The sequence below is a fragment of the Gymnodraco acuticeps genome, unplaced genomic scaffold (assembly GCF_902827175.1).
Source record: "Gymnodraco acuticeps unplaced genomic scaffold, fGymAcu1.1, whole genome shotgun sequence".
Taxonomy (NCBI): Eukaryota; Metazoa; Chordata; class Actinopteri; order Perciformes; family Bathydraconidae; genus Gymnodraco; species Gymnodraco acuticeps.
Genome location: NW_022989839.1, coordinates 130002 through 149058, shown reverse-complemented (window position 1 = coordinate 149058; position 19057 = coordinate 130002). Strand labels below are relative to the sequence as shown.

The 19057-nt window shown below is 43.0% G+C and overlaps 2 protein-coding genes across 2 annotated transcripts in view; one reads left to right on the top strand and one right to left on the bottom strand.

Annotated features, from left to right (window-relative positions):
• Positions 1–3664: 3664 nt before the first annotated feature.
• LOC117559171 (probable G-protein coupled receptor 171) lies at positions 3665–17241 on the top strand. Its single transcript, XM_034235863.1, is given in 6 exon segments — positions 3665–3795; positions 6608–6860; positions 12897–12983; positions 12985–13107; positions 13715–13843; positions 15955–17241. Coding segments are annotated over 5 exon segments (1041 nt in total). The 5' UTR covers positions 3665–3795; positions 6608–6701; the 3' UTR covers positions 16498–17241.
• Positions 17242–17561: 320 nt separating this feature from the next.
• The window catches only part of LOC117559167 (P2Y purinoceptor 14), a 2521-nt gene continuing 1025 nt past the window's right edge, over positions 17562–19057 (bottom strand). The window contains exon 2 of the mRNA XM_034235852.1: positions 17562–19057. This exon is cut by the window's right edge and continues 446 nt beyond it. Within this exon, the coding sequence (XP_034091743.1) occupies positions 18840–19057 (218 nt within the window). The 3' untranslated portion in view covers positions 17562–18839.

Below are 19057 nucleotides of genomic sequence, written 5' to 3'. Positions count from 1 at the left end.
TGTCCTCAGACCCTTTGTCCTTAGACCCTCTGTCCTCAGACCCTCTATCCTCAGACCCTCTGTCCTTAGACCCTCTGTCCTCAGACCCTCTGTCCTCAGACCCTCTGTCCTTAGACCCTCTGTCCTTAGACCCTCTGTCCTCAGACCCTCTGTCCTTAGACCCTCTGTCCTCAGACCCTCTGTCCTCAGACCCTCTGTCCTTAGACCCTCTGTCCTCAGACCCTCTGTCCTTAGACCCTCTGTCCTCAGACCCTCTATCCTCAGACCCTCTGTCCTCAGACCCTCTATCCTCAGACCCTCTGTCCTTAGACCCTCACATCGTACAAGGAAAAACTTCCAGAGAAAACCCACAGTTTAAAGGGGAACATGGGAGAAACCTCAGGGAGAGCAACAGAGGAGGGATCCCTCTCCCAGGACGGACAGATGTGCAGTAGATGCCGTGTGTCTTTGAACCTTCTTTGTTCTGCGGTCAGAAAAACTGCACATTCATCTGTCACATTTGCATTTGTTTGCAACGTGCAGTGTGCCCATGTGCTCTGTTTCACAAACATACGATCTGCTGAGGAAAAGGGCTTGCTCAACGGTTCCTTTGTAAAGAGACAGAGCGGCTGTTCAATGCCTTCTGGGGACGATGCAGGTCTAAAATAAACCAGACCCATGGTTTGAGACCTGCTAGTCAATCATCTCAGAGTCGCATTAACAAGATATCTTTAAGGCGTGGTTTACGGGACGTGTTGATGTTACGATAGAGGTTAGTCACTCCGGTTTTTGACGTGAAAACCGTCTTCTTGTTTATCTTTCTCAGAGATCTGAACAGTGCCGAGGCGCCTGAGCGGCAGTCTGCTCACAACCCTGAAGTTTCCTATAAATATGTAAAGAAGAAGTTATGTGTGTATTGTTTGACCTTTTATATTTCAATAAAAGATATCATGTTACAATGTTTTTGTTTAGAGCAAGATGATGAGTTATTAACCGGGGTAGAAAGGAAGTTTATTTATGTTATAGTGTTGTATAAAAACCTGGCTTTTCACTTTACCATCTATTGTGGTTATTTGTCGCATTTTTTTGTATTTGCATTTATTAAAAAACATGTTGGCATTTGTAGTTTTATTGACCTTTTACTTGTTTGTTAATCTCTTAGTCATACTGTGTCTCACACGCTGGTGCTTTGTGTTTCCCCTCACACGGAAATTCAAGTTTAATACATCTCTGTACATTTGAAAGTTTCCTCTCTGTCTGTCCTCCTAAAAATGTCAATAATCATTCTGAAACTGACTTTATTAATCGCTTTAATGCTGCTGTGTGCACCATTTGGAAAACACCTTATATTAAGGTCTACATGTGAGCCTTAATATAGTTGAGTATGAGCACGTCCATAAAGCATATTGGCTATTTATCCATCATTATAAAGCACTCGTTTATTGCTCCCCCAATAACCTCATACATACTGCCTTTTGATAATAAATAAGAAGTTATTCTGCATTAATTAGGAGCCTTGCCATGTCTGACACGTATAAGGTGGTAGTAGGCCTACCACAAGAAAAGGGTGTCATTCTCCTTTCATTCATAGTTTATTAACAAAATGCTGTCTAAATAGAGTCCTCTTTCCCCCTCATTTCAACAACTTACAACAGGGGTGGAGAACCTGCGGACCCCGGGCCGTATACGGCCCGCGAGATAATTTGGTACGGCCCTCGAGGTAATTTATAAACACAGGCAAAAAATTAAAGAAATCTAGACCGCAAACAAATTAAACAAGCGAGTACCTGTTTTTCCTGGCCAAGGTCAGGGTCCTTGAACACAACACGAGCCTAACGTGTCATCACGTGGTATATGTCTCGTCTGATAGGGGTGCAGTTCTGCCGGAGAGCACCAGAACGCCGCTCCGGCACTTCCAGAAATTGCATTACCGATAAGGAGCTGTACACATGCCGCAGTTTCTGCGTGGCTGTGTCTTTAGCTGAAAGCCCAGTGGCGATCTGTTCATCCAGGGCCGGCCCTCGGCATAGGCAGTATAGGCGAATGCTAAGGGCGCATCAACCCATAGGGGGCGCCGGAAAAAAGAAAAAAAAAAAGTTAGAAATTAAAAAGAATTTTTTTTTTTTTTTCATAATACACAATTTCCCGATTTTGGATCAACAAAGTACATCTTATTATCTTATACTAACAGAACTACGCGTACAGCGCCCATAAACTATGGCACACCCCCCCAAAATCAAGTTGAACTGCCCCAGTCCCAGTAAAAAGGTTTATGTGAAATTGTTCTTTTTTTTAAATAATGGTTTTAGTGTGCAATTATAGGTTTTAATTTATTTTGTATTTGTATTTGTATTCATTTTAAATAAATCAAACACTCAAAAAACATACACAGCTTCTGTGTGCTTTTATTAACATTGGAATTTACATTGTAAGCGGCCGCGGGGGTGAGAGCTTTAGAGAGCTCTCTCCTGAAAACTGAGAGGCTCTGATAACCTCAGCTCAGTGAGGTAAAGGCACACCTCTATATGATCATTATAGTTATAAAAAAACAAGAGAATAGATGAAAAACAGGTATAAAATACTGACAGTACAAAAAAGTTGTTATTAATAAACAAGAATACAGTTTGAAAGGGGAGTGATTTGTAAAATATCCATAAAGAAAAAGAAAATCTGCTTACAGTTCTGTTTCATATGGGTGTTGAGAGATGTATCCATAGATCTCTTCATGTTGCTCTCAAAGTGCACCAGATTGATGCTTTTAACTTCAATATTTAAAAAAAAAAGTCTTCCCGGGGGCATCTTTCTGTTTTGGTGGTCTATGCCACTACCGGGGGGGGGGGGGGCGCCAGCTAAAATCTTGCCTAGGGCGGCAAATTGGTCAGGGCCGGCCCTGTGTTCATCTGACACACTGATCATACAGTCAATAACTTTGTTGTTATTAGCATCTGGTTAGCTAGCTATGCTAACGAATATAAGAAGCTTTTTCTCCAACCAGTGAGGTAAAGGCACATCTTTATATGATCATTATAGTTATCAAAAAATAAGAGAATAAAGTAAACAGGTATAAAATACTATATGACTATACTATATTAATAAACAAGAATACAGTTTGAAAGGGAAGTGATTTAAAATATCCATAAAGAAAAATAAATCTGCTTACAGTTCTGTTTCATCTGGGTGTTGAGAGAGAGGTATCCATAGATCTCCTCATGTTGCTCTCAAAGTGCACCAGATTGATGCTTTTAACTTCAATATTTTAACCCCCCCACCCCACTTAAATCATGTTCACATGGATAGGAAACTAAATACATTTGCACACATCTTGTGTCCATATCTTTCTGTTTTGGTGGTCATGCCACAACCGTGCACGTGCATGCATGCGCGAGTCATGGTGAGATATCTGGATTCAGAGGTTGCTTTTTCTTTGCACAGCATGAAAGAAAGGTCCTCGGAGGATGTTGAAAACATTGAAATGGCCCTTAAGAGGAAAAAGGTTCCCCACCCCTGACTTACATGGCAAACATGCTTTCAGTAACCAAACAACGTCACACAAATACAAGCTACAAGTGTGTGTGTGTGTGTGTGTGTGTGTGTGTGTGTGTGTGTGTGTATGCTGCAGGGGGGCGGGGCTTGTGGTCAGCTGTGTGTTTGTTGAGTAAGAAACAGGAAAACAACCACACATCATCTACAGCTTCCTCGAGATCTGCACCAAAACCTTGAATCAAACGCACCCTGAAGACCTGAGGGGGGGGGGGGGGGACCCAGACCTCAGGTGGTCAACACGTGGTCTGAGGACCTGTGAGGGGACGCCTGAAGGTAAGGGCTCATTCAGGCTGTAGTTCAGTGTAAGCTTGTTAAATATCAGACAGGATGCTGGTTCCTCCGTCACACTCACCACTAAAATAAGAAGAAGTGTTACTCACTGAATTCATCATAAACGTCTTCAAACTTAAAATCTGCTTTCTCAACATTGTTATTTTAACTTCAGGTCACGATGGCACACATAATCATATTTCAAGATGATTGGAGGTTTCTGGCTCAAATGCACTTTGGGAATTACCTTTCCCTTCGCATGTATACATCCTCAAACTGAAACCTTATGAGATTCTTTACAAATATTAAAAGCAAACAAATATTTCGTCCCGCAGATTAAACCTGGCGACTTTAATGCTGATTGAAGCTGCATTACATTTTAAACAAAGCCAAAACTCAATGGATTGATGGAAACAAATTATCATTAGATTAATCCTTAATGTTCCACTTTAGCCAATAAAATCCAGAGTTTACAAAAAGCACGTCTAATACATGATATACACTAATAATAACAACACTTTTCTGATGATAAAACGTGATAAATGACTTTTACTCGCACAAATATGGAAGTATTAGTAGGCCTATGTTTACTGCGGTAAAGTCTGTACTGTTGACATTTAGAAACTGTGCACTAAATCTATTTGCCTGTCCGGTGCCTGTACTGCTGTAACCTCATGCTATCCTGTTGCTATCTAATTGGTTTGTTTGAATTAGCATAGCCTATATTTGCAGGGTGTTTAAGGGTGACTCTGAAACATCTCCAGGAACTACACAGTAAAAATAGCTCTTGAATTGCATTTACTGCAACTTGTATTAATGTTCTAAAAAGGCTTGATGATACAATGAAGTTGATACACTTATATATACATATTGCAGATATATATTTCACAGTAAATCTACCGGCCTCTAAGAAAGCAGATGTGGCGCTATTATGGTGATTTATATTCTGGTTGAATGAGTCAACGTTTCCTGATTCACTACTTCCTGTTGCAGTAGAAGTTTTTTATGTGACCACAGATTTGCATTTCTGTCACCTCCCGCCTGCAACTCACACCGAACTAATCCAACACACCTCAGTTCCTGTTTTGTTCACAGCCAATGGAGAAGTGACTTAAACCTGCATTCTCTCCAACATCCAGCAGGGGGCGACTGGTTATTAAAGGAATGGTATGCTCATGACACTCATTTTTAAATAATTATCATCCGATAAAACAGACCAGTCTCTGCCAGTCTTTCTTTTTTTATCCGATGACATTATCAGTGATTTTAAACTGATTAATTACCGAAATAACATCAACACTGTGGGCGGCGCCATTTTACCGGACGTGACGTAAACCATGCGTTTGGTTTCGAGGACACGTTGATGTTCATGTTATTTACTGTAGTTACTCTCTTCACATATGCCTCATTGTATCGCGAAACATTGCCACAATTCTGATAGGAACAATCCACGGAATGCTCGGTTCCATCTGTTGCCAAAAGGTAAGCGTAGGAAGTACGTTCGGAGGCAGTGGCTAGCGAAATGTGGCCGGCCCGAACCGAAAGATCCACAGGCATGTATGCAGCGAACATTTCAAGTTTCCGGACGACTACTCTGAGAGTATGATAAAACATAACATGGGATTTATTGAACAACCATTACTTAATGGAGATGCAGTACCATCGGTCTTTCTGGTGTCATCACCGACCAGGACACCAGTTCGGCCAGTTGAGAAATCGCCCTCTGCAAGTGTGAAGCGACGGAGGACCAGAAGTAGTGCTCGGAGTAAGAATAAGGTATGTTATAGCGCATTTCCATTGCAGCGGGTAGCCCCGTTTAAACGTCCTTTATCGTCCAGGCCAGGCCAGTTTTTGGTGGCCTTTCCATATAGCGTAGTACCGGCTAGTGGGTATTTCCCCCAGTTTTCCGGCCCCTTCAAATCGTGGTTCTAGGGCCAGGGACAACGAGGCTGAGTATGCTAAACTAGAGAGGGAATCGCTAGCAAGGGTGGTACCACATGCATACATATCTATTAATCAAAATCATTGTATCTACTAAGTAGTACTAAGTAGGCTCGAACCTGTATGGCTGAATTCCACCTTCCAATCTCTTCATATTGCTCAAAACTTCTTCCTCGGCTGACGAGTCCGAACTCAAATACTATGCCATGTTTTCGTGTGTTTACAAAGTGAACGCATGGATGACGTCACGACCATCACGTGACTACTGAAAATGGGCAAAATGGCAGCGGCCTGACGGAATATACAGGTTTTGATAAAAAAAGAGCTATAAAATCATTATTTACCGGGGAATATCGCTGATTTCTTCAGGGTATGGTTTAAACATAATGTTTCACTAAATACTGAAGTTTTGATTAATTATCTAATGAGTGGAGCATTCCTTTAAGAAAAATCTAAATGTGTAGAAGTCAATGAGAGAATTAGCAGATTTCTAACTTGATTTATTCCCTCAGTAAACATTTTAAAATTAGTTTAATGAACATCAGGCTGTATTGCAGAAGACTTTAAACTGCAGATCAAAACCATAAACTCGGCAGGTAATTGTTTACTAAAGTAATAAATTAAGTGAGAAGTATGGTCATTTCTTTATAGACTTCTACACAATGAGAGGCCCCCTGCTGGATATTAGAGAGAATGCAGGTTCAATACTGTCAGATTCTGCATCAGAAAAAAACAAAAATACAGCAATTGTGTGTTTTAACTTTGACAGAAAAATCTAGTGTTAATGTAGAAACCAATTTAGATTAAGAAACCCAATTAGGTCAAAGTTGTTCAAGCTCTTTAAAGTGATTTAAAGTATGTTTCCTTCACACAGGCCTCTCCTTGTTTTCCACCTGAAAACCCAACGTCTTCCTCGGCTTTAGCTCAAACATAAACCCTGAGCTCTGAGTGTTTCTGGGCTGCAGACGATGGCGCCTCCTTCCTCCAACTCCAGTGATGGAGGAGAACAATGCATCGTGAACGACCAGATGGGACCCTTCACCGTCCTCTACACCCTCGTCTTCATCATCAGCGTGCCTGGAAACCTGCTGTCAGTGTGGATCTTCATCCGCAGCCGCAGAGTCAAGGTACACTTAGAAATAGTCATGGAAAGGTAGTGAGAACAGAGGCCTGACATGAGATAAGATGAACTTACATGAAGACCCTTGTAGCTCCAGCGTCTCTTTTCAATGGATTCCAGTGAGAAGTGAGTGTGGTGTCCGGACAGTTAGAGTCAATAGAGTGGTGCAGTGACGAGTCCTAAAACCAGGAAGTGAGTTAGCATTTCACCACTTCCTGTTCCCTCGTTTCATTTCATTTCAAACCTTTATTTATACAGATAAATCCCATTGAGATCATTGATCTCTTTTTCAAGGGAGACCTGCTCAAGTAGGTTCCACATGAAACATAAAAACATTAACAGAACAACAAAAGGACATCTTACAGCATCATCACAGGGATTACAATTTACAATAACTATCCACATAAACAGGCACCAACAGCTTCCGATTGAGTAGCATCCAACCGAGCTTTCAAAACATTTAGTGGCTCCAGATAGCTCAGTTTCCATTTCAATTGCAGACTGTTCCAAGACAGAGGAGCTGCGCATCTAAAAGCTGTCTTCCCTAAGACAGTCCTAGCAGTTGGCACATTTAATAAAACCACAGCATTCGATCTCAGGCAGTAGCCACTTACAATTCTCCGTGAGATCAGGGAGCAGATATAAGATGGAAGTTTCCCTAACATGGCTTTGTATATGAAAAATGTACCAGTGACTGAGCCTCCGTACAGTTAGTGAAAGCAAACCAGCCCTTGCATACAGGGTACAGTGATGGGTTAATGCTTTACAGTTTGTCACAAATCTCAGTGCGCTGTGATACGCAGCATCTAACTTGATCAGGCAATAGGCAGGTTCATTCATATAGATCAAATCACCAGAGTCCAGCACAGGTCAAAAGGTCACAGAGCCTTTTCCTGGCCTCAAGCGAGAAACAGGGCTTGTTCCTGTAGAAGAAACCTAGCCTAACCCTCAGCTTTTTAAGCAGGTTATTGACATGCAGTTTAAAAGTGAGACAATCATCAAGCCAGATACCAAGGTATTTGTAACAGGTAACCACTTCAAGTTTTATTCCTTGCGTAGTTACAATATCTACAACAGGCTCTGGTTTCTTTTTAGCTTTAGAAAAGAGCATTACCTTGGTTGTATCAACATTTAAAAGAAGCTTTAGTTCAGAGAGCTGAGTCTGAATAATGTTAAACAGCCTGTAATTTAACACCAGCCTTCTTAATGGAGGGACCTGCACAGAACATCACGGTATCATCCGCATAAAAATGTAAAGTAGCTTCATCCACATTTTCACCTAAACTGTTGATGTAGATGGAGAATAAAAGTGGACCTAACACAGAACCTTGGGGAACACCATTAGTGATGTTTAACCACTCAGAAGACAGCCCATCAAAGTGAACACGTTGGGACCTTTCAGAGAGGTAGTTCACAAACCACCCACTGCATGGCTGGATATGCCTATACTGGCTAGCCTCTGCTTCAAAATGCGATGATCAACGGTATCAAACGCTTTGGATAGGTCAATAAATAGAGCTGCACAACTCTGCTTATTATCTAAGATACTCGTAATGTCATTCAGCACTTTCATTGTGGCAGTGATGATGCTGTGTTGCTTTCTGAAGCCTGACTGATGTTTAGACAGGATGTCATTGTACATAAAAACACCTTTACCTGTTCACTCACTAGGCGTTCGAGCACCTTCGCCAGAACTGATCATTTAGAGATGGGCCTATAGTTGTTTAATAAGGTGGCCTCCCCACCTTTTAGCAAAGGCAGGACATACGCTGACTTCCATACTTTTGGAATTGTGTTTGAGCTGAGGGAGAGGTTAAAAAGAGCAGTGAGAAGCTCCATTGGCTCTCGTCTCAGAGCCAATGGGATCTCTCCATAGGGTTTTGGAAAGTATCTGAAATCAGGTCTGTGGTTGAGACACATTTAAGAGACGGATCACGTTTTGTTCTACGACATTAAATCATCAGCAGTGACCCCACTGGTGATTTCTGAAGAGTCCCTGCCTCCTGCAGAGTGTTCCAACAAACGCTTCAACTCGTTCCATTTAGAGTCTGTGTGTTTGAATATGGATCTGAAGTTGGCGTGACGTTGAAGTCGTGCTGCTGGACTCGGCTGTAGTTCCTTTATAGCATACAAGGGCGCCGGAAGCGGGGGGGCCATTGGCCCCCCCACTTTACGGCCCTGCCCCACATTTTCGCAGCAGCGGATGCCGCGGAACACTGTACACATCCCGTTTCAATAATTCCCCTCTACTCTAAAGTCGCATCTAAAAAGAACGCCATCTGATCTAGCTGTGTATATTTTGTTATTGTTGATTGTTATATTCACTCTCATTAGCTACAGGCATTTTTGAAGCTTGTAAAGGGAAGAACACAGCTCGCCTCTCACTCGCCACTCTGCTGTTCCACAGCGCCGCTTCCCCTCCCTCCGCTGACATTATGAATGTAAGGCATAGTAATCATAGATAACACCGCAGGGTCCGTTACAGTTTGTTTTCATCTGATTTCAAATAAACAAAGTCTTGGCTTTCAGAATATTAAACTTGTTTCGGCAAATTCAGATGATAAATACAACTTTGAAGCTTCGGCATAATTACAAGCGGAGAACGGAGTAACTTGACGTCACAGCAAGCATAACAACAGCCGGTGTTTCTCCTGAGAGTTTTCCCCGGGAAACAAACGCAAAAATACACAAACACACACACGTATACACACACACACACACGTATACACACACACACACTCGCGAGCTTCCCCCAGACCAGTAATCCAAACGAAAATATCTTCCCTCCGTACTACTTTGACCATTTGCTCCGCTAATAATCAATCAGATCGATCCAGAGAAGAGGAAACTTTAAAGGCCTTTTTCTCAAAATGATGACTCTGTGACAGTCATTATATAATGTGACATATTTTGCTTAATATAGTAGGCTACAAAAATAATCCTGATATCATTAGAAAGCTAGGAATCTCCTCTTTCCAACAGTGTATACAACTCAAAATGTGTCTTCGGATCAATGCGACTGATTTCGATGGAGCAGGTCACTTTGCATTAGGTAAAATACAGCAGGCAGACATAACAGGAAGAATATGTACATTTTAATCCAATCAAATATTGTCACACCATTCAAATGTATCCATGTAAATTACAACCAATAACAAAGCTTAGATGTGTTTATTTGTTACGTTGTTTACGTTATGTGTTACGTTGTTCAGTGTGTGTCAGCCGTTAACCTAGATAGATAAACTTGCAAACATGTCAGAAGAACCGGCGCATAAGAAAACAAAATACAGTCAAACTAAGCTGAAATTCAACAACTTGAATGTCACATCCCTGACATCCACAACTCCGGAGCCTGGTCCTTCAACCATAGAACCAGCTCCGGAGCCTGGTCCTTCAACCACAGAACCAGCTCCGGAGCCTGGTCCTTCAACCATAGAACCAGCTCCGGAGCCTGGTCCTTCAACCATAGAACCAGCTCCGGAGCCTGGTCCTTCAACCATAGAACCAGCTCCGGAGCCTGGTCCTTCAACCATAGAACCAGCTCCGGAGCCTGGTCCTTCAACCATAGAACCAGCTCCGGAGCCTGGACCTTCAACCATAGAGCCAGCTCCGGAGCCTGGACCTTCAACCATAGAACCAGCTCCGGAGCCTGGACCTTCAACCATAGAACCAGCTCCGGAGCCTGGACCTTCAACCATAGAACCAGCTCCGGAGCCTGGACCTTCAACCATAGAACCAGCTCCGGAGCCTGGATCTTCAACCATAGAACCAGCTCCAGAGCCTGGATCTTCAACCATAGAACCAGCTCCGGAGCCTGGACCTTCAACCATAGAACCAGCTCCGGAGCCTGGACCTTCAACCATAGAACCAGCTCCGGAGCCTGGACCTTCACCATAGAACCAGCTCCGGAGCCTGGACTTCAACCATAGAACCAGCTCCGGAGCCTGGACCTTCAACCATAGAACCAGCTCCGGAGCCTGGACCTTCAACCATAGAACCAGCTCCGGAGCCTGGACCTTCAACCATAGAACCAGCTCCGGAGCCTGGACCTTCAACCATAGAACCAGCTCCGGAGCCTGGATCTTCAACCATAGAACCAGCTCCGGAGCCTGGACCTTCAACCATAGAGCCAGCTCCGGAGCCTGGCCCTTCAACCATAGAGCCAGCTCCGGAGCCTGGTCCTTCAACCATAGAACCAGCTCCGGAGCCTGGTCCTTCAACCATAGAACCAGCGCAGCCAGATGAACCCCAGCAGCAGCTCTGCGGCCGCAGAGGCTGTCAAAACCGCCGCCGCCGGCATCGTTGAACCGAAACAGGCTGGTTCCGACTGCATGGAGGTTTGTTGTCGGGACATTGTGACGGGCCAATAAAAGCTTATTTGGGCAAAGAGAAGGTACTTCAATGCAGAATGGTACAAAAACAGAGAGTGGTTAATTATTTGCAAAACCACTAAACGAGCCTTCTGTGAAATATGCAGATGTGCTGCTGTCAAACGGCTTGTAACTTTCTCCAAATGTGGAGATAACAGCTTTGTAAATACCGAGTTAATAACTGGAACTTTTCACAGAGCTTACTTCAGTCAAACACCAGTCAACATTCAGCTTGTCAAACAAGAGCGTAGCAGGGAAAAAAGAAGAGATGGAATGAGCAACTGCGCTGTCATATGTGTGGACTGGTCTGTGTAGTTTAATGTACAGGAAAGGAGTGAGCAGAGGGTTGAGTTGTCCTTTCTTGTTCTGTTTTCTCTGACTATCTTCCTCCTGAAGACCCTCTCAGACTTTCATTTGCTCGCGCTACTAAAGAGACACGTTACCATGGAAACCAAACAATGGTGTAGCTGTATTGAAGTCCGAGTGGAAACAGTAACATTTGGTGCGTTATGTTAGAATGAAACAAATCAGATTTAGTCAGAAATCGGGAGAAATGCAGGATAAATATGACCCCGGGAGGAAAACGGGAGTCTCCCGCGAAAATCGGGAGGGTTGGCAAGTAGGCTATGTCACATACACACGCACTTTTAGGCCCCCCCCCCACTTCTGAAATGAATCCGGCGCCGCTGATAGCATAACGTTAGCATTTAGCTTCTGGACATTAGATTTATGATTAGAACATTATAAAAGTAGACATGTGGAGATTATCCGGCTGAACAAAACGTGCATTCATCAAACAGGTTCGTTTTCCACAGACATTATTTCCAGCTATTTTCCAAAATCCTGGAGAAATCCTGTTGCTTTGTGTCGAGGGAACCGGCAGCTTCCTTCCTGGTACGTCCTCCCTGCTCGCTCTATTAATTCATGTTTTAGTCCTATGCCATGCAACTTCCTGTTTTATTTCTCGTTTCAGATCACTTAACTTCCTCTTGTCTTACCTTGTGTAAATATACAGTAGTCTACGTCTCCCTTTGTCCTGTTCCACTTCATCTTGTCTCGTGATGCTAAGTCTGCGGTCCATTTAGCATTTTGTGATCCTCAAGTTCTCAGCTTTTTATCCTCAGTCAGCGCTTTTGTGTTTTTTGCATTTCTATCCTCCCTCCATATAGTTGCACCTGGTGTTGTTCATTTGAGTCCCGAGTCTTTTTTTCAATCGTAACACCGAGCGCACGCCGGCGGAAGCTGCCACCTCCAGAAAAACCGAAGCGCCCAGTGTTTTTTATTGTCTGAGTCTTGCCTTTTTTTCTGCTCCCGGCTGAAAATAATTTTTACTTTTCAGAAAAGCGCTGGTTTATAATTGTTAGAAAAATCTCACTTGTCACCCGGTTTTGAGCTTCAATATCAACATCTCTGCTTATAATCCCTGAGTTGCCCTTTAAGTGTGTGTGTGTGTGTGTGTGTGTGTGTGTGTGTGTGTGTGTGTGTGTGTGTGTGTGTGTGTGTGTGTGTGTGTGTGTGTGTGTGTGTGTGTGTGTGTGTGTGTGTGGTGTGTGTGTGTGTGTGTGTGTGTGTGTGTGTGTGTGTGTGTGTGTGTGTGTGTGTGTGTGTGTGTGTGTGTGTGTGTGTGTGTGTGTGTGTGTGTGTGTGTGTGTGTGTGTGTGTGTGTGTGTCAGCAGCGCAGCCTCAGTGTGTATCTTCTGAACCTGCTGCTCTCCGACCTCCTGCTGCTCCTCGCCCTCCCCTTTAAGATCCTGAAGGACGGGGGGGGCAGCTCCGTGGAGCCTGAAGGTGTTTCACTGCCAGGCCAGCGCCGTCACGCTCTACATCAGCCTGTACGCCTCCATCGCCTTCCTCGCCTTCATCATCACCGACTGCTACCTGCAGGTAACATAAGATAAGACGTCTCTCGATGATGTTTCTCTGTCTCCCTGTTAGTGTAAAAGAATAAAATGTAATCTCATGGTCCTTTCTTAGTTTATGTACAGTACTAGAGCCTGAAGCAACACGTCTACATCCAGTTATAACAATACAGCCTCAAAGAAAATACTCAGGCTCTGGTCGGGTTTGCTTCTCAATGTTTACGGTCCTTTCTGCTGCCTTTAGTTCCACAACAAAGAGCCGAATGCATTTCAATCAACTCACTAATAATAATAATATATTTTATTTATAAAGGCACCTTTCAAGGCTCTCAAGGTCGGCGTACACAAAACAAAACTAAAGTCCAAAAAACTATAGCCAATAAATATTATGAATGTTTTGTATATGATGTTTTATTATTTATAATTGTTTTGATTGATGCCGACTATCTATGTATTATTATGTTGGCGTCACATGGGCGTAGTTTTGGCCCTTTAATAGACCACAGGTGCTCACATAGAAGGCAAACTATTCATTAACCGCACGATAGAGATCGCATGGGGAATTCTGGGTGACAAAATGTACCCAAGATAGCTCATAACAATGCTATCTGATGGTCTCCTCCCCCCCCCAGGACTGCACCTCGCTGTGCTCCATGCGGCTGCAGGAGGTGGGCTTCTCCTGGCTGCTGTCTGTGGTGGTCTGGATGCTGCTGCTCCTCATCATGGTGCCAAACATGGCTCTGCCCATTCAGCACGTTCAGGTATCACTGCTGCAAAAACTGCATTAGCTACAGCTGCTCCTGCTACTGCTGCAAAAAAAACTAACTTTAGGCTATAAAGGAACTTCAGCACGGTCACATGACTTCATGTCACCACCGCTAAGCTAAAGGTGGCTAATGTTGGGCTATAAAGGAACTACAGCATGGTCACATGACTTCACGTCACCACCGCTAAGCTAAAGGTGGCTAATGTTGGGCTATAAAGGAACTACAGCATGGTCACATGACTTCATGTCACCACCGCTAAGCTAAAGGTGGCTAATGTTGGGCTATAAAGGAACTACAGCACGGTCACATGACTTCATGTCACCACCGCTAAGCTAAAGGTGGCTAATGTTGGGCTATAAAGGAACTACAGCACGGTCACATGACTTCATGTCACCACCACTAAGCTAAAGGTGGCTAATGTTGGGCTATAAAGGAACTACAGCACGGTCACATGACTTCACGTCACCACCACTAAGCTAAAGGAGGCTAATGTTGGGCTATAAAGGAACTACAGCACGGTCACATGACTTCACGTCACCACCGCTAAGCTAAAGGAGGCTAATGTTGGGCTATAAAGGAACTACAGCACGGTCACATGACTTCACGTCACCACCGCTAAGCTAAAGGAGGCTAATGTTGGGCTATAAAGGAACTACAGCACGGTCACATGACTTCACGTCACCACCGCTAAGCTAAAGGAGGCTAATGTTGGGCTATAAAGGAACTACAGCACGGTCACATGACTTCATGTCACCACCGCTAAGCTAAAGGAGGCTAATGTTGGGCTATAAAGGAACTACAGCACGGTCACATGACTTCACGTCACCACCACTAAGCTAAAGGTGGCTAATGTTGGGCTATAAAGGAACTACAGCACGGTCACATGACTTCACGTCACCACCGCTAAGCTAAAGGTGGCTAATGTTGGGCTATAAAGGAACTACAGCACGGTCACATGACTTCACGTCACCACCGCTAAGCTAAAGTTAGCTAATGTTGGGCGTAAACGTAAAATCAGCTTGTTTTAACCACAGACATTATTTCAGGCTTCTAAGCAATACCACGTTCAGAAAACCATTGTCTTCCAGACTAGGGAACTGGAAGTGTTCAAATGCTGACTCCTGTCACAGCTTTAAGACTTGTTGCTGCTCCACTCCACATTGTTGGTTTTATGAAACCCAGTCTCACGGCATTTCGTGTTATAGTCACGACATTTAATCTAGTGATTCGTGTTCACACAGAACGATTTTAAAAGCAATGTATTTCTATTGGTAGTGTGTTTCGTGCCTGCAGCACGTCTTTTTGTCCGGTCGGGTCGTGGAAGACCGGAAGCTGTGTGGTTCATAAAAACATGTTCTTACTCAATATCAAGCCACGATTATTGTTTTTATTTTAAATCGTATAATGTTGGCCTTTTTGCCGTCTGTGAGGAAAATAAATGTGGCTCAGAGCCTCAGGATACTGAAATCTGTATTTTTTTAAATATTTTTTGATTTCTTCTAATTCGTTATTCTTTGTTACACCACCGCTAAGCTAAAGGTGGCTAATGTTGGGCTATAAAGGAACTACAGCACGGTCACATGACTTCACGTCACCACCGCTAAGCTAAAGGCGGCTAATGTTGGGCTATAAAGGAACTACAGCACGGTCACATGACTTCACGTCACCACCGCTAAGCTAAAGGCGGCTAATGTTGGGCTATAAAGGAACTACAGCACGGTCACATGCCTTCACGTCACCACCGCTAAGCTAAAGGCGGCTAATGTTGGGCTATAAAAGGAACTACAGCACGGTCACATGACTTCACGTCACCACCGCTAAGCTAAAGGTGGCTAATGTTGGGCGTGATGATGTTTAGTCGTCTCATTTAGACACTTGTTAGCAACCGCAGTTTTTAAATTCACCAGTAGGGTATTTACTTACTTATTCAATGATGTAGAACAAATCGTTAACATTTCTTCAGCTTGTGTTAACTTCAGACCTTATTTCAGGATAACATCCACACCATGGAGACAGGAAATGCTAAAAATGCTAACTCATATCAGGGTTTCAGGACTCATTCCTGCACCCTTGTAACTATGACTAATGCTTCTCTGTGTGTTTAGGAGCAGCGTTTCCTCAGCTGTTCGTCTCTGAAGAAGGGCATCAGCCTCCACTGGCACGCGTTGACCGTGGTCCTCTGCACGGCGCTGTTCCTGAACGCCTCGTTCTCCGTGCTGCTCTCCAGCTTCCTGGCTCTCCGGAGGCTCCTTGGCAACCGCAGAGACCCCCTGCTGAGGGCAGATGCCCGGCGGGCGGCTGTCAGCGTGACGGCCGTGGCGTTGGCGTACATCGTGGGCTTCGTTCCGTACCACATGGTGCGAGCTCCGTACACTCTGACGCAGACTAAAGTCATCACTGAGTGCAGCGTCAGGAGGAAGCTGTTCCTGGGGAAGGAGGCCACGCTGCTGCTGAGCATCCTGCATCTCTGCTTCGACCCGCTCATCTTCTATTACCTCCATGAGCCTTTCAGACAGACGCTACGCAACATGATGCCCTGCTGGAGGAAGAAGAGGAGCGAGGAAGAGGAAGAGGGAAAGGCTGCAGAAGGAGAGGCTGCAGAGGGAAAGGCTGCCGTCGAACAAGATCTTCAATCTACTTTGATTTGACCTAAAACATGATCTTTGTAGACGATATATTTGATCATATTTTGATATGGCGGTGCCTAAATGTTCGCATAAAGGAGTCTTTGTAAAGCACTGACTCTCGAATGGTGGCACCAAGTCTGGCTGCAGTTTTTATATTTCAGTTTGTACTGTATTTAACTCACCAAAAGCACATGATTTTAAGGTCCCCGATTATAATGTTTTCATCAATATATTATAGGTCTCAGATATATCCAGAGTCTGTCTCTGATTGGCTGAAACACCAAACAGATCATTGCAGCATTACCCATAATCCCCTCTGTTTCAGCCCTGTTTCCAAAGTGCTGATTCTGTGACTGTAGCTTTAAATGAGCTGCTGCTGGCCACGCCCCTCTGAGAGATGATTGTTTAAAGAAACACAATGGTGTTCTAGAAGGAGATTCAGTGATAAGGTGGGGAGGGGGGTTACGTTGCTTGGTGATTGGCTAATGGTTACACAACCCCAAAAAACATTGTGTTAGTGCTGTTTTTTACACCAGGTTTATTGTTCTGCCCTCTGGTGTTCACAGTGTGTAATTACACTCTTGTTTTCCATAAGTATATTTTGATGGTGTTTTTCAGAGTATTTCTACACTGATGTATTACAACTTTTACTTAGGTAAAATGTACTTCATGCACCACATATTTGCTGTACTGTACTGCATTTGTACTACTCATACTTTACACTTCATAAATAAACTGCTTTTATTTAAATGAAGCTGATAATTATTGTGTCCTTTATTGCTGGTACTACATATAACTACATTAATAGGTTAATCTACTGATACTCACATTTAGAAAGTTCATATTTGAAAGTTACTATGCTACTATGTCTGTTTTAAAACCTTCCAGTGGTCACAATGTTTTATTTTTAGAGAGTTTTATTTTCAAAGTTAGTGCTGTTTTGAACACCATGTTTATTGTGCTGTCCTCTGGTGGTCACAATGTGTAATTGCAGCCATTACAATTGATAATGTGATACACACTGTAACCACCAGAGGGCAGTAAAGACAACAAATTATTATATATTTGAACAAAAATGAATTGGCAACATTTTAAAGACTTTATTAAAAATATTTGACACATTGCAATTGTTTGTCAACCCTTCCCTGCTTTTAGAAAACATTTTGTGCTTTTTGTTTAAATGTCAGTATTTATTGCAGTCAGTTTTCTTTCAAGGAACTAATATCATGTTCAGTAGATGTCTGTTTTTAACTTTCATATCTTATAAAGTGCTGTGAAGGTTAAATAAAAAGAAACACCTACATTTAACATTTCAATGGTTGCTTTTCATGTTTTCATTTTTAATGCTTGATTTTGTATTTCTCTATTTTCCTCAGCCTGAAAACAAATCATGTATTTGCCATTGATTGATTCTCTTAAACCATTGTTTATATGAAAAATGAATGCCTTAAATATTGACATTAACACTTTTTATACAGGTTTATACCAGCCGGATAACACTTCTGTTCTCTTCAAATGTTGATATGACATGACAGACAGTTTAATTATGAAAGTTGTTCAAAGAAAGGCACAGGTTGCCCAGTCATCGCAATCCTCTTTCATTTCCTCACAGCACTTCCTTTATTCACTTTGCTTCTTCAACAATAAATACATCTGACATCTGCCTACGTACTATATACATGGCATTTAAAAATATATACTTATTTACAATTATACATACATATTTCTGCATTTACATACATTTCTGTCAGTGTGAAAAATATCCATGATCTTATTGAAGCAACATTTTTTTACTTTTGGATGTGTGAGGTAAAATATAGATTGCTTTCCGTGAAAATGTCTTCTTTATAAGATTCTATATTCTACAATATTTACATAAAACTATAGTCTGGTTCAAATAAAGCGTCATTTCCTTTCCTTGTTTCCTCTGTTATTTCATCCTTGTCTTGTCGTCTCTCCTTTCCTTTGTTGCCTCTCCTGTTTCCTCCTCTCCTTTCCCTCTATCTATGTATCTATCTATCTATCTATCTATCTATCTATCTATCTATCTATCTATCTATCTATCTATCTATCTATCTATCGAACTTACCTTAGCATCTAATAAGCTATCTGGCTAGCTATGGCCAAATCTGTGGCTCTCTTTTTGGATAAAGTAATCACATATTGTCAATCGAAATAATTAGTTCCTTGTCTGAACACACTTTTATAACTTAATAACAGTTCTTTCAAAGCATAAAAACAGTTTATTTGGCAAGTAAAGGTTGATAGAGCTGGTGACGCTATGCAAAGTAATTTTAAGTCAACGTGGAAGCGCCAAAGAGCGGAGCATACGGTGAATAGCCTCCTATTCTTGTCTCCTTCCCTCACCTCCTCTCCTCTACCCCGCCTAGGTTAGTGACGGACTGTCCGGTGGTGAGCGACGCCCCCCTCCTCCTCCTCCTTCTCCTCCCCGACAGCTTCCTGAGCAGCGACTCCCTGAAGGTGCGGCACATCAGGAAGTAGATGACGGGGTCGAGGCAGACGTTGACGGCGGAGAGGAAGAGCGTGGCCTCCTTCAGCTGGAACAGCCAGAAACGGGCGT